General features: G+C 49.9%; 1 protein-coding gene across 3 annotated transcripts in view; it reads left to right on the forward strand.

Annotated features, from left to right (window-relative positions):
- Positions 1–16,001, forward strand: part of c6h10orf67 (chromosome 6 C10orf67 homolog) — a 411,757-nt gene that overhangs the window by 334,543 nt on the left and 61,213 nt on the right. For all 3 annotated transcript variants that reach the window (XM_072508488.1, XM_072508486.1, XM_072508485.1), the window contains 3 exons: positions 2,833–2,973; positions 3,268–3,335; positions 14,708–14,773. In XM_072508488.1, coding sequence (XP_072364589.1) covers positions 2,833–2,973; positions 3,268–3,335; positions 14,708–14,773 — 275 coding nt within the window. The remainder of the gene's footprint in view (positions 1–2,832; positions 2,974–3,267; positions 3,336–14,707; positions 14,774–16,001) is intronic.

Raw genomic sequence — 16,001 nt, forward strand, 5'->3', positions numbered from 1 at the left:
CAAGCCAGAGAAAATAAAGTTTGCCCTGAGGGGCTCTGTGGAGGGGTTTGCCCGGAGGTAGCAGCCATTTATCAACTTATTGTAGTTATTGTAAATAAACTAAGTTGTTTGGAACTACTCTGTGTGGACTCCATCTTGGCCTTATAAAAATTAATGACTTGAATGACAGAACATATGGTTGCTAAATTTGCTAGGAGAGTAAGTTATGAAGAGGACATAAGGAGGCTACAAAAGGATATGAATAGGTTAGGTGAGTATGCAAAAATTTGACAGATGGAGTATAACGTGTTCATTTCAGAAGATAGAACGAAAAAGCAGCATATTATTTTAATCATTGAATTTACAGTGCAGAAGGAGGTCATTCGGCCCATCAAGATTGCAGAGCTCTGAGGTGCAGAGGGATCTCGGTGTCCTGGTACATGAACACTAAGTGCACGATTCTCCCAAAGGGGCACTCACAGTGCTGAAAAACACAAGGCTATTGAACACGACTCACATTGAATAAGGGGCCTGAATGGGAAACGTGCAGCCGAGGCCACATATAGCCCCATTTTGTACAGTGGAGAGTCGGAAATCCGCATTGTAGTGCAAGATCAGGACACCATTTTGTCCCAATCTCCGAAGCCCCAAAACAATCCCCGACCTGGGATTGTGCCAGTGTGCTAGGCTGGCACTACCAGGGTGCCCCAGTGGCATCAGAAGTGCCAGGGCACCACCCTGCTCAAAGAGCATGCAGCTGGGGGCCTCCAACCCCCTGGGAGACCCCCATGAGTGTCATTCTGTCTGGTCCCCACTAATGGGGACCAGTGCTGAACAGCACTCACCCGTGGTCTCTGAGGCGAAGGGGTTGAATCCCAAAGCCTCAGGTACCTCGGGAATCTGCACATTAGGGTGAGGCTAACTGTCTCGCTCTGATAAGCAGATTTGCTAAAATGTGATCCCGCCCATTGTGGGCAGGATTAACATCGTAACATCTCACGAGATTACGTTGAACCTCGCGAGGCATTGCGAGCTGCGTAGATCCAGGGAGCGGGATCTCCCGGCTTTCAACAGCCACACTGCACTGCAACAAGCAGTTTCCGTGGCCGCTGGATTGCGCCCAAAATGTTAATATGCAGGCAGAATAAGTGATCCAGAAGGCAAATGGAATATAATAATAATATTTATTGTCACAAGTAGGCTTACATTAACACTGCAATGAAGTTACTGTAAAAAGCCCCGAGTCGCCATATTCCGGCTCCTGTTCGGGTACACTGAGGGAGAATTCAGAATGTTCAATTCACCTAACAGCACGTCTTTCGGGACTTGTGCGAGGAAACCGGAGGGCCCGGATGAAACCCACTGTGGTGGTATGTATTAGGGGTAATACGGTACACCACGTGTCGACAGGCTATTGGTGGAGAGATGCCAGGTCCTAATAGGATCTGCCACCTACTGGACTCCACCCAGAAATGCCGGTATAAGAACCCAGTTTTTCCCTCCATTTCCCTCAGCAGCTGCATTCTGTAACCACGTTGCTGGGGATAAGGTTCTGCTTAATAAAGCCTTCAATTGACATTACCTCAACCTGCCTCGCGTCATATTGACGGTGCTACACCCACGCAGACACGAGGAGAACATGCAGACTCCACACAGACAGTGACCCAAGCCTGGAATTGAACCCAGGTCCCTGGTGCTGTGAAGCAACAGTGCTAACCACTGTGCTACCATGCCACCCATATAGAATCATGAGTGGGCTTGACCGGGTGGATGATGAAAAGATGTCTCCCCTTGTGAGAGAGACTGGAATTAGGGGATTTAAAAATAAGGGATCTCCCATTTAAGATGGAGATAAGGAGAAATGTTTTCTCTAAGAGGGCTATGACTCCATGGAATGCTCTTCCCCAGAGAGCAGTGGAGGTAGGGTAATTGAATATTTTAAAGGCTGAGTTAAATAGATTTTTAATTGACAAGGGAAGCCAAAGGTTATTGGGGTTAGGAAGGAAAGTGGAGTTGAGTCCACAATCAGGTCAGTGAGGATCTTATTGAATAGCAGAGCAGGTTTGAGGGGCCAAATGGCTCACGCCTGCTCCTAAATCAGACATTCATATGTTCATTGGGAAAGCAATGGCATCGTGGTATTGTTGCTGGACTAGTGCCGGACTAGTAATCCAGGGGCTGGTTTAGCACAGTGGACTAAACAGCTGGCTTGTAATGCAGAACAAAGCCAGCAGCGTGGGTTCAATTCCCATACCAGCCTCCCCGAACAGGTGGCGGAATGTGAAAACTAGGGGCTTTTCACAGTAACTTCATTGAACCCTACTTGTGACAATAAGCGATTATTATTATTATTATTATTAATCCAGAGACCCAGCGTAATGCTCTGGTGACCTGGGTTTGAATCCCACCACAATAGATGGTGACAATAATTCAATGAGAATCTGGAATTAAAAGTCCATTGCCTCCTATCAATTGTTGTAAAAACCCATTTGTATCACTAATGTCCTTTAGGGCCATCCTTACCTGGTCTACATGTGACTCCAGATCCAGAGCAATGCGGTTGACTCTTAAAATGCACTCAGTTAAAGACAATTAAGAATGTTCAGCAAATGCACAGGAATGCTATCATCTGCAAGTTCTCCTCCAAGCCTTATGTCACAAAGCATTCTCCGCCACTCATGCATTATAAGTAAATGGAGCATTACAACCCATGTTTCATTTTGTATATTATATCAATTGATTAACAGTAGCACATTGTAAAATTCCTTGTCCTGCACTGATAGCTAATTTTGTTTCTCCATCAGAATAATTCTAAGTTCACTATTTCACTGTCCACTCTTTCCTTCAATACAGATGGAAGAGCAGGAGCGTACTGCTAAAGAGCTAGAAGTAACCTTAAAAGAAAAGGAATCTCAATTGGCTCAACAAATAGAAATCTCTTCAATGCAGAAAATTGTGAGCACAGAGATGGAAGTTTGCCCAGTGGTGGGAGAGGTAAAGAAACATATAATTGATATTAATAGATTTAATAGGGTTTGGTTTCGGAATAAAGGGGAGACATTTCCAATGTGTACTGCATGACAAGTGTATTGAAAAATAAGTTTCCATTTCTGTTACAGAAGTATGCAGAGAAAATATTCTCCCAAAATGTCTTTGTAAATCCAATAATGATGTGTGTGCTTTAATATTACTAATTTTACAAAAATGAAAATTTATAGATGTAGCTTGCAAACATTTAAAATAAATTGTTAGAAAACAATTGCTTTTGATTTTCAAATTTTTTCGCAGGTGCAGCCGAGAGGCACAGACCAAGCTAGTACAGATTTAGGGAAAGTTCAAAATCAGCTCATAGAGAGGTATGTAGAATGATATGTGATGAATGCAGCTCAGTAGGACAACACATTGAAGCCTCAGCATCAAATGTTAAGATTTTTTTCACTTTTTCATCCATATGGCAAGCAACCATTATTGATCATATTGCCGTGTCAACTACTGAGCAGAGACTTAAGCCCATATTTTTGTGGAATTAGGCTGGCTTCAAAGGAATTTTCAAATGTGCTCAGGCCCGATTCCAGGATTCTCACCGCAGCCTGCCCCCATTCCCAGCAATCTTTGCCAGCACAGGATAAGGGTGCCGGTAGCGAGCGCACATATTGCGCTTCCAACTTGGCCGACTTCATTCTGAATTTAGGCCGCCTTCATGCCCCTTCCATGACCTCCTTGCTTCTTTCATTCCCCTTGCATGCCCATTCAAACATTATGCACTGTGTACAGAACCAATTGACCGTATGGAAGGTTTGGATATTTTTCCCCCAATAGAAAGTTTTAAAATGCTGAGGGGAAAAGAAAACACCCATTCAGAAATTTATTTAAAACACTGCTGTTTTTATAACCCTATAAAAGTGTTAATCAGACAGAGGTATTATAGTATCAATAAACATTATAACTTAAACTTGAGTCAATTTTCAATTCTAAATTGCTTTATCAAGATCAGGAGCAGGGTCATCAGATTCATATATGGGGTGGGAAAAACGATTGGGCAGAGAATCGGTTCCGACGCCAAAATCGTCTGTGTGCTGATTGCACCCAAAATCACAGTTCCCCATCGCCTTGACAGCGACGTCGATGCATTCCAGAAGTCACATACAGTAAACGCCGTTTGCATACCATTAGTGGGCCCGACCCGGTATTCTTCAGGGCCTCCGCGATTCTCCGCCTCCAATGGGTCAAATTCACGACATCAAAGTTTACTTGTGCTGTTAAAAATTGTGAAACTAGCGCCATGGCCGAAGAGGGAGAGAGAGGAGGTGGCACACGGAGAGGTGCGACCGTGGGCTGCTGGCCTGGACACTGGCCGGACTTGCTGGAGTGAGGTGGCGGAGGGGGGCCTGCCAGGGCCGGTGGAGATGGGTGACAGGGAAACGGGCCATGTGGCCAGGGTGACCCCCTACGGGACTCGGGCAATGTCCATGCACGGACCGCCATTGCCGCAGCTTGCAATGTAGCCACCTTGCTGCGCACCCCACTGACCACCCACCTTGGCCCCTGGTTCTGCAGAGTGACACCGGCAGTTTGGGTACCCCCATTCCACCACCCCAGCCCCCATCTTCAACCCCACCATCCCCGCACCCCACACTCTGCCATACCATCCCCCCCCCCCCGGCCGGCGGGCCATCACGTGGCCCACTCAAGGGCAATGTGCACAGTAGCCCTTATAGGGGGGCACCAGATGGGGGCATATTCTACAATTGCTAACATGTTTGAGGCGCCCCCCCAGCTGGGGGGCTGGCTCCTGGGTGACAGGTGTTATCCACTGCAGTCGTAGTTGATGACGTCTATCCGGAGGCCACAGACCAATGCGACGAATCACTACACCGACGCCCAAGCGGTGACCTGGGGTGTGATCGAGAACTGCTTCAGCCTCCTGAAGATGCGGTTCAGGTGCCTGGGCCGCTCTGGAGGGGCCCTCCAGTATGACGCTGAGAGGGTCACCCGCATCATGGCAGCCTACTGCGTCCTCCACAACATTGCCGAGCGCAGTCGCAGCGAATCAGCTGGCGAGCCGACATTCGGGACGGGAAGCCTGTGAAGCCTCGTTAAGTGGGCAATTAACGTTGGATAGTGTTGCCGGCCTCGCCGGACCGAGCGCCGGGAAACACGTGGCAATTCCCGCTCACTATGTCACTTGGAAATTTTTCCGGAAGGTCGCGCCCTTAGTCTCAGGAACAGAAAATTTCACTGCTGATCTTGGATTTAAAGGCGGTGGCAGTAATTTTTTTTTAAATTTAGAGTACCCACTAATTTTTTTCCAATTATGCAGCAATTCAGTGTGACCAATCCACCTACCCTGCACATCATTTTGGGTTGTAGGGGTGGAACCCGCGTAGACACGGGGAGAATGTGCAAACTCCACACGATCAGTGACCTGGGGTCAGGATTGAACCCGGGTCTTCGGCACCGTGAGGCAGCAGTGCTAACCACTGAGCCACCATGCCACCCTCGGGCAGTGATTTCACAACACAAACATTCTCAGGGTGGGAGGGGGGGATTGAATCTTGACCGTTGTGGGAGAATGAGTGGAGGATTTGCTGCTCGCAGGCTTTTGTGGGCCTTCATTATCATGGTGTTCTTGGTCTCCCACCCCATATATGAATCTGATGACCCTGCTCCATACCAGGACCCATGACCCCCCCCCCTCCCCCCCGGGCACCCCATCGTCTGCCACCATTGACGATCAGCTGCGTCTCGCCTCGGTCACGATTGACCAGTCTCGCCCACACAACCTAGCAACCGCCTCTATAAACGTGAAAATCGATGGGCACGAGATCTCCTGCCTTCTGGACTCCGGGAGCACTGAGAGCTTCATTCATCCCGATACGATAAGGCGCTGCTCCCTCACGGTACCCCCCGCCAATCAGAGAATCTCCCTGCCTCCGGGTCCCACTCCGTGGCGATCCGGGGGTACTGCATAGCCACTCTCAGGGTGTGGAGTTTACCGGCTTCCGCCTCAACGTCCTCCCCAACCTCTGCGCTGCCTTACTACTCGGCCTGGACTTCCAGTGCAACCTCCAGAGCCTAACATTGAAATTCGGCGGGCCCCTACCACCCCTTACTGTGTACGGCCTCGCGTACCCACCTTCCCTATTTGCAAACTTAACCCCAGATTGCAAACCCGTCGCCACCAGGAGCAGACGGTACAGCGCCCAGGACAGGACCTTCATCAGGTCCGAGGTCCAGCGACTGCTTCGGGAAGGCATTATCGAGGCCAGCAACAGGCTCTGGAGAGCCCAAGTGGTAGTGGTGAAAACTGGGGAGAAATACAGAATGGTCGTGGACTACGGCCAGACCATCAATAGGTACACGCAGCTCGACGCGTACCCCCTCCCAGCATATCTGATATGGTCAATCAGATTGCACAGTACTGGGTCTTCTCAACTGTGGACCTTAAATCCGCCTACCACCAGCTCCCCATCCATAAGACGGACCGCCCATACGCTGCCTTCGAGGCAGATGGCCGCCTTTACCACTTTCTCAGGGTTTCTTACGGCGTCACCAACGGGGTCCCGGTTTTCCAACGGGAAATGGACTGAATGGTCGACCGGTACAGGCTGCGGGCCACTTTCCCGTACTTTGACAATGTCACCATCTGTGGCCACGATCAGCAGGACCATGACACCAACCTTGCCAAATTTATCCGCACCGCCACTCTTCTCGACCTCACTTACAACAAGGAGAAGTGCGTGTTCAGCATGAACCGCTTTGCCATCCTCGGCTATGTGGTCCAGAATAGAGTTCTGGGGCCCGATCCCGACCGCATGTGCCCCCTCATGGAACTCCCACTGCCCCAAGGCCCTCAAACGTTGCCTGGGGTTCTTTTCTTACTACACCCAGTGGGTCCCAAATTATGTGGACAAGGCCTGCCCACTCATCCAATCCACTCTTTTTCCCCTAACGGCCAAGGCTCACCAGGCCTTCAACCGTATTAAGGCCGGCATCGCCAAGGCCGCGATGCACGCAGTCGACGAGACGCTCCCCTTCCAAGTCGAGAGCGATGCGTCAGACGTCGCTCTGGCTGCCACCCTCAACCAGGCAGGCAGGCCCGTGGCATTCTTTTCACAAACCCTTCATGCCTCCGAAATTCGGCACTCCTCCGTTGAAAAAGAGGCCCAAGCCATCGTTGAAGCTGTCCGGCATTGGAGGCATTACCTGGCCGGCAGGAGATTCATCTCCTCACTGACCAACGGTTGGTAGCCTTCATGTTTAACAACACACAGCGGGGCAAGATCAAAAACGATAAAATCTTGAGGTGGAGGATCAAGCTCTCCACCGACAACTACGAGATTTTGTATCGCCCCGGTAAGCTCAACGAGCCCCCCAATGCCCTATCCCGAGGTACATGTGCCAGCGCACAGGTGGACCGACTCCGGACTCTGCACGACAACCTTTGTCACCTGGGAGTCACACGTTTGTACCACTTCATCAAGGCCCGCAATCTGCCCTACTCCGTCGAGGAAGTCAGGGTAATCACCAGAGACTGCCAGGTCTGAGCGGAGTGCAAACCGCACTTCTACCAGCCAGACCGTGCGCGCCTGGTGAAGGCCTCCCGCCCCTTTGAATGCCTCAGCGTGGACTTCAAAGGGCCCCTCCCCTCCACCGACCGTAACACGTACTTCCTCAGTGTGGTCGATGAGTACTCCAGATTCCCCTTCGCCATCCCATGCCCTGATATGACGTCTGCCACCGTCATCATAGATTATCATAGAATTTACAGTGCAGAAGGAGGCCATTCGGCCCATCGAATGCACCAGCTCTTGGAAAGAGCACCCTACCCAAGGTCAACACCTCCACCCTATCCCCATAACCCAATAACCCCACCCAACACTAAGGGCAATTTGTTGGACACTAAGGGCAATTTATCATGGCCAATCCACCTAACCTGCACACCTTTGGACTGTGGGAGGAAACCGGAGCACCCGGAGGAAACCCACGCACACACGGGGAGGATGTGCAGACTCCGCACAGACAGTGACCCAAGCCGGAATCGAACCTGGGACCCTGGAGCTGTGAAGCAATTGTGCTGTCCACAATGCTACCGTGCTACATCAAAGCCCTCAACACCAAATTCGCTCTGTTTGGCTTCCCTGCCTACGTCCACAGTGACAGGGGATCCTCATTCATGAGCGATGAGCTGTGTCAGTTCCTGCTCAACAAGGGTATCGCCTCGAGCAGGACGACCAGCTATAACCCCCGGGGAAATGGGCAGGGGGAGAGGGAGAATGGGACGGTCTGGAGGGCAGTCCAGCTGGCCCTACGGTCCAGAAATCTCCTGGCCTCCCGCTGGCAGGAGGTCCTCCCCGACACACCGCACTCCATTTGGTCGCTCCTGTGCACTGAGACTAATGACACACCCCATTAGCGTCTCTTTGCCTTCCCCAGGAAGTCCACCTCCGAGGTGTCGCTCCCGACTTGGCTTGCAGCTCCAGGACCCGTACTCCTCCGGAAGCACGTACGACTCCACAAGGCAGACCCATTGGTTAAAAGGGTACAGCTACTCCACGCCAACCCGCAGTACGCCTACGTAGCATACCCCGACGGCCGTCAAGATACTGTCTCCCTCAGGGACCTGGCACCAGCTGGTTCCACACACACACACCTCTCCGACCCAGCGCCACCCTCCCCTACCCCGGCGCACCCCACTGCAGCCCCCGCCCCAGGACAATCCGTCCTCCCCCTGCCCACGCCCGAGGATGACGAGGATTTCGGCACGCTCCAAGAGTCACCGAGGACCAGACCAACACCGGAATCACCGCCACCACTGCGGCGCTCCCAACGGCAGATCAAGCCTCCGGACCGACTGAACCTGTAACTTGATCGGGACTCCATTTTTTCTCTGTAGTTAAAACATGTACTTGTATAAAGTTCTCCACCACCCCTGCCGGACTCAATTTTAACAGGGGGTGAATGTGGTAGTCACCACTGATGTATATATTAGGTGATTTGTGGTAAGGCCCTGTACTACAGGTACGGGGGTAGTTCCCTGCCTGCTGGTTCCGTCCAGTAGGTGGAGTATAAATATGTGTGCTCCCCATACAGCAGCCATTTCGCTAGCTGCTGTCGGAGGCCACACATCTTAGTGTAATAAAGCCTCAGTTGCATTCAATTCTTGTCTTTGTGTAATTGATCGTGCATCACCGCGTACAAAGAAACTCGGCGCTCCAACACCCCCTCCCCTAATACCCCTCCACTCTCTCAAGTCCCAAGCACCATTGCCAGTGATTCAATCGCAGGGAAAAGAGCAGCGGAGAGAGCAGACACCCCTGCCTTGTCACCCGATGTAACCCAAAATAATCCAAACTGACCTTGTTAGTCGAACACTCACCTTAGGCACATTATACAACAGCCGCACCCAATCCACAAATCACTAGCCAAACCCAAACCACCCTACACCTCAAACAAATATGCCCACTTGACCCAGTCGAACGCCTTCTCCATGTCCATTGCCGCAACCACTTCCACTTCCCGACCCTCCGAGGGCATCATTATAACATTAAGCAACCTCGTATGTTCGCAGACAACTGCCGCCCCTTCACAAACCCTGTATGGTCTTTGCCGATCACCCCCCAGCACACAGTCCTCTAACTGCATTACCAGCACGTTCACCAACAACATCGCATCTATATTCTACAATGAGATCGGGCGGGAGGAACATCACTGCTCCAGGTCTTTGTCCTTCTTCAGGATGAGCGACATTAAAGCCAGAGACAGCGTGGGGGTCAGCTCCCCTCTCAACATCAACTCATTATACATCTCCATTAGCAGAGACCATCCTTTAGCAACACCTCCTCAGGCACCACCGAATATCTCTGATCCACCCTCTGAATGCCCTCCAACAACTCAACGTATCAGCCCGCTCTACCCTCTCCCTGTGCGCCCAAATTGATATAATTTCCCCCTTACCACCGCCTTCAGCGCCTCCCAAAACATGGAGGCGGAAACCACCCCTGTCTTATTCTGCTCCACATAATTTCAGGTGGCCACCCTCACCCTTTCACAAACCCCCTTATCCAGCAACAACTTCACGTCCAACCTCATCTACGGCCACTGAGCCTCCCCTTCGCCACCTACAAGTCCACCCAATGCGGCACGTGGTCAGAAACCACAATCGCCGAATATTCTAAACCGCCACCCACACCAGCAGCGCCTTATCCAAGAAAAAGAAATAAATCCGGGAGTACACCCCGTGCACGTGTGAGAAATCCGAAAACTCCTTCACCCTCGACCTCTCAAATCGCCATGGGAACCGCCCCCCCCCCCCGACCTCTCAAATCGCCATGGGAACCCCCTCCCCCCAATCCGTTCCATGAACCACTGCAGCTCCTTTCCCATAAGGACCTGGGACTCGACCGGTCAAACCTATTAAAATCTACCCCCATAACCAGCCGGAGCATGTGCAGGTATAGAATCTTTGCTAAAACCCGCCTCAGATAACCCAAATCGTCTGAATTTTGGGCATATACATTCACTAGCACCACCAGCATCTCTTTCACCTTCCTACTCACTATCACAAACCTATCCCCAATACTCCCCACCTCAAAAGCCACCCTTCTATTGATCAGCTCCGCCACCCCTTGGTCTTCATTTCCAACTCCGAATGGAACGCCTGCCCCACCCAACTCGTCCTCAGCCTTCTCTGGTTCCCCAGCTTCAGCTGCGTCTCCTGAAGAAACATGACATCTGCCTTCAAATCACTTAAATGCGTGGAAACGCAAGACTTTTTAACCGGACCATTCAAACCTCGAACGTTCCACATAATCAACCAGGTCGGGGCTCTCTTCACCACCACCCCCCTCACAGATCAGCCATACCCCGCCTTAACCAGCTCCCCGAGCTCCACGCCTCGCTCACTCTCGGGCCCTCTCCAAGATGTCTGCCGCCATCTCCCCTGAAACAATTGCGCCACCTTAACTCCACCCTCGTGAGCATCCCCCATCCCCCTCCCTCTCCACCATGAACACAGAAAAAGAAAACCCAAACACACATTCCCCCTCCCTCTACAGACCGAATTCCCACTTCACTCCCATTAACTAGCCAACCAGCAAGCATGGTTGCCCCACCCGAGACCTCCGCTTACCCCCCCAGCCACCCTTCACCCTCAGTACCCCAAGAACAGTAAAGCATACTTACCAACTCCGTACCCACACACATTAAATACACCAAGCCGCCCGACATGCAGACCCAAATTCACCAAAGTTCAATGTCCATAGACACCTCCCAGTCCATGGTCTCTCATAAATTGACTCGCCTCCTCCGGCTTGTCAAAATAGAACTCTCGGTTCTGTTGTGTGAGCCACAGGTGAGCAAGCTACAACACCCCAAACCTCACTCCTGCCTTGTAGAGGGCAGCCTTGATCTGATTGATGCTAGTCTGCTGCTTGGCCAACTCTGCACCCAAGTCCTGGTAGATCATCAGTACATTTCCTTCCCAGGTGCACTTTCTTGTTTCTTTCACCCACCCCAGTATCATCTCCCTGTTGAGGAAGCAATGTAGCCACACCACCACTGCCCTCGTCAGCTCTCCCTGCCTTCGGCGTCCTCCTCAACACCCTGTGCGCTCTTAGGAAGTGGGTAGTGGGGAAGGGTTTGGTGTGGGAGCGAGTGGAGGCAGCGTCCTGTGAGGGTACAAGTTTGGAGGCTTTGTTAACGGCACCTCTGCCGTTCTCGCCGACTCGGCACTCCACAGGCCCAGTGGCGGTGGCAGCTCTGAGGGTGTGGGGGCAATGGAGGCAGCACATGAGACTGGAGGGGGCGTTGGTATGGTCACCAATCTGTGACAACCACCGTTTTGTTCCGGGAGGGCTGGACGGGGGCTTTAGGAGGTGGCAGCGGGCAGGGATTGAGAGATTTGGTGATCTCTTCATTGAAGAGGGTTTCCTGAGCCTGGAGAGATTAGAGGAGGCGTTTGAGTTAACGGGTGGGAACGGGTTTCGGTACCTACAGGTACTGGACTTTGTCCGGAGGCAGGTTCCAAGCTTCCCTCGCCTCCCTCTAAGGGGACTACAGGATAAGGTGATGTCAAAAACAGGGGTTGGGGAGGGGAGGGTCTTGGAAATATATAAGGAATTGATAGAGTTGGAAGGGGTCTCAATCGGGGAGGTGAAGAGGAAGTGGGAGGAAGAGTTGGGAGGAGAGTTGAAAGTTGGACTATGGGAAAAGGCCTTGAGGAGAGTCAATTCATCCTCGTTGTGTGCCAGGCTTAGTCTGATCCAATTCAAGGTGGTCCATAGGGCTCATATGACTGGCCCGGATGAGTAGGTTTTTTGATGAGGTGGAGGACAGATGTGGGCGGTGTGGGGGAAGCCCGGCGAATCACGTACTCATGTTTTGGGCGTGTCCGAAGCTGAGGGGATTCTGGCAGGGATTTGCGGACGTCATGTCAGAGGTCCTGGAAGGGAGGGTTACTCCGAGTCCAGAGATGGCAATATTTGGGGTGTCGGAAGATCCGGGGGCCCAGGAGGGGAGAGAGGCCAGCGTTTTGGCCTTTGCCTACCTGGTGGCCCGGAGACAGATTTTGCTGGGATGGAGGGACTCGGAGCCTCCAAAGTCAGTGATGTTGGTCAGTGACATGGCAGGGTTCCTCAGGCTGGAGAAGATTAATTTCACCTTAAGAGGTTCAATTCAGGTGTTCGCTCGGAGGTGGCAGCCGTTCATCGACTTCTTTAAGGAAAACTGACCGTCAGCAGAAGGGGGGCTGGAGGAGGTGGGGGGGGGGGGGTGGGGGGGGCGGGGGGGGGAGCATGGCATTGTAGAATAAGGATAGGGAATCTAATATACGGGCAGTCAGGAGGTAGGGCGGGGGGGAAATTGGGTAGTTATTGTGATATTGTTGCGTGCGTCGGACCGCTTTGTTGTTTCGAATGTTTAAATGTTAAAATTATAAATGCTTCAGTAAAATATTTTCTAAAAAGAATACCACCCTGTGCGCTTGATCCATCTCAGGAGGGGGGGAGCAGTCAAAGTCCCCCTCCCCCACCAACTTCTTGAACATGTTCGCCACATACTCTGTTGCCTCAATCCCTTCAGGCAGCCCCACAATCTGGGGATTCTGTCTCCTGGAACGAATCTTCAGGTCCTTCACGTTCTCCCACCACCTCTTCTGGCTCTCAGCCATGAGACCATCTCTGCTTCCTCATGCTCTACCACCACCTTCTTCACCTTCTGGAGCATCTGACCGTGCACCTCCAGTCTCTGCTGCACTCTCTCAATCAATCATCGCCCTAAGCGGCTCCACCACCTTCGCCAAGTCCTCTGCGACCTCCTTTCTCTGCTGCTGGAACTTCGCATTCAAAAAGCCCAGCAGTTGCTCAGTAGGCCACTGGGCGGGAAATACCACCTAAGAACCCTACACCATCTTTTCCTCTGTCGTACCACAAATAATCTCTCAGCCAGGCTGCTGCCTCTTACTCGTTACACTCATTGTCTGGTAAGCCATAAACCAGTTCCACCAACAGAGCACAACTATTTCTCAGTGCTCATGCACCTTACACCAGCAAAAACCCTTAAATCAGGTGAAAAGGACCAAGCAATTCCACTTCGAGCAGGAGCCACCAAATCTGCGACAACTCACTCCATGGCCGCCACCGGAAATCGCATTTTAGAAGTTATCATGAAATAATTGCGCTGTTTCCTGCATGAATCTAATCTTCCCGAATAACATATAATGGCATAATTCCACACTATCCTTTCCTACAACAAGCTCCAAAGTGAACAAAAGCTGTCCTACCTGGCCCTCACACCAAAATTGCCTTGAATGGCTAAATGTGTCATTAATGTGGAAGAATTATGCAATCATAGAAGTTTATGGCTCAGAAGGAGGTCCTTCTGTCCATAAAGTCTGTGAAAATCAACTTTCCGCATAATCCCACTTTCAAACTCTTAGTTAATAGTTTTCTAAGTCCCAGCAATTCACATGAGTATCAAGAACTTTTTTAATGTGATAACAGTTGAGGATTTCTGCCTCTGCCACCCTTTCAGGCCAAGTATTCCAGACTCCATCCTCTGGGCAATAAGAATTTCTCCGCAATTCTCGGTTTTACCAATTGCTTTAACTATATATCTTCTATTATTACCCTTTATCCCTCTGGTCATGGAAATAGGTTCTTCCTAGCTTTTGCTGCTTTTCACTGTTGCATATTGCTGTGAAATTGCTGTCAGAATAACGTTTAAATAGAAATATGCTGTTCTGATGCTTTTATGCAAAGCAAATAATGAATTTCAAACATACTGAACTTTTATGTTGCAAAGGCTTATTTATTTTACGACATTAAAGACCGTATATAAATACAAGTAGTTGTTTATACATTGTTTCCTGAGTCAGGGAAATACTTCATTTATTTCTAATTGTATTGAGTAGGCAAACATTATTTATTTCATCCAGGGACTAATTATAAACAATTTTATTGTTTCTCATTAATCTTCTTTAATTTGTTCAATGTAAGATTCACCTTAAGACTAATTAAGGTCATATTAATGCCCATTCTCCACAAACATTTAGCCTCTTAGTGAGCAATGCCACAGATGATCTTGGTATCTTTTGAAAACATTACCTACTGAGAATTAAACATTGTTTATTGCTATCTGTCTCATCATAATCAAAGAACTAGAGAATAGTTATAGCCTTGAATAGGTTTATCTTTCTTTCTTTCATTAATTAAGTATGTTTGTTTTTTAGCCTTAATAAACAACTGGATCGAACAAATCGAATGTGGGAAAAGAAATTTGCTATAATGAAACAGAGGTATAATTTGTAAATTTCATGAACACAATCATTTATTTTCCTTGGCAAAGAACATTATGTCAAGGGATTATAAGAGACAAGATTTATAATCATCTAGATAGGAATAATATGATCAGGGATAGTCAGCATGGCTTTGTGAAGGGTAGGTCATGCCTCACAAACCTTATCGAGTTCTTTGAGAAGGTGACTGAACAGGTAGATGAGGGTAGAGCAGTTGATGTGGTGTATATGAATTTCAGCAAAGCGTTTGATAAGGTTCCCCACGGTAGGCTATTGCAGAAAATACGGAGGCTGGGGATTGAGGGTGATTTAGAGATGTGGATCAGAAATTGGCTAGCTGAAAGAAGACAGAGGGTGGTGGTTGATGGGAAATGTTCAGAATGGAGTTCAGTTACAAGTGGAGTACCACAAGGATCTGTTCTGGGGCCGTTGCTGTTTGTCATTTTTATCAATGACCTAGAGGAAGGCGCAGAAGGGTGGGTGAGTAAATTTGCAGACGATACTAAAGTCGGTGGTGTTGTCGATAGTGTGGAAGGATGTAGCAGGTTACAGAGGGATATAGATAAGCTGCAGAGCTGGGCTGAGAGGTGGCAAATGGAGTTTAATGTAGAGAAGTGTGAGGTGATTCACTTTGGAAGGAATAACAGGAATGCTGAGTATTTGGCTAATGGAAAAGTTCTTGAAAGTGTGGATGAGCAGAGGGATCTAGGTGTCCATGTACATAGATCCCTGAAAGTTGCCACCCAGGTTGATAGGGTTGTGAAGAAGGCCTATGGAGTGTTGGCCTTTATTGGTAGAGGGATTGAGTTCCGGAGTCAGGAGGTCATGTTGCAGCTGTACAGAACTCTGGTACAGCCGCATTTGGAGTATTGCGTACAGTTCTGGTCACCGCATTATAGGAAGGACGTGGAGGCTTTGGAGCGGGTGCAGAGGAGATTTACCAGGATGTTGCCTGGTATGGAGGGAAAATCTTATGAGGAAAGGCTGATGGACTTGAGGTTGTTTTCGTTGGAGAGAAGAAGGTTAAGAGGAGACTTAATAGAGGCATACAAAATGATCAGGGGGTTGGATAGGGTGGACAGTGAGAGCCTTCTCCCGCAGATGGAAATGGCTGGCACGAGGGGACATAGCTTTAAACTGAGGGGTAATAGATATAGGACAGGGGTCAGAGGTAGGTTCTTTACGCAAAGAGTAGTGAGGCCGTGGAATGCCCTACCTGCTACAGTAG

The sequence above is a fragment of the Scyliorhinus torazame genome, chromosome 6, assembly GCF_047496885.1.
Source record: "Scyliorhinus torazame isolate Kashiwa2021f chromosome 6, sScyTor2.1, whole genome shotgun sequence".
Classification (NCBI taxonomy): domain Eukaryota; kingdom Metazoa; phylum Chordata; class Chondrichthyes; order Carcharhiniformes; family Scyliorhinidae; genus Scyliorhinus; species Scyliorhinus torazame.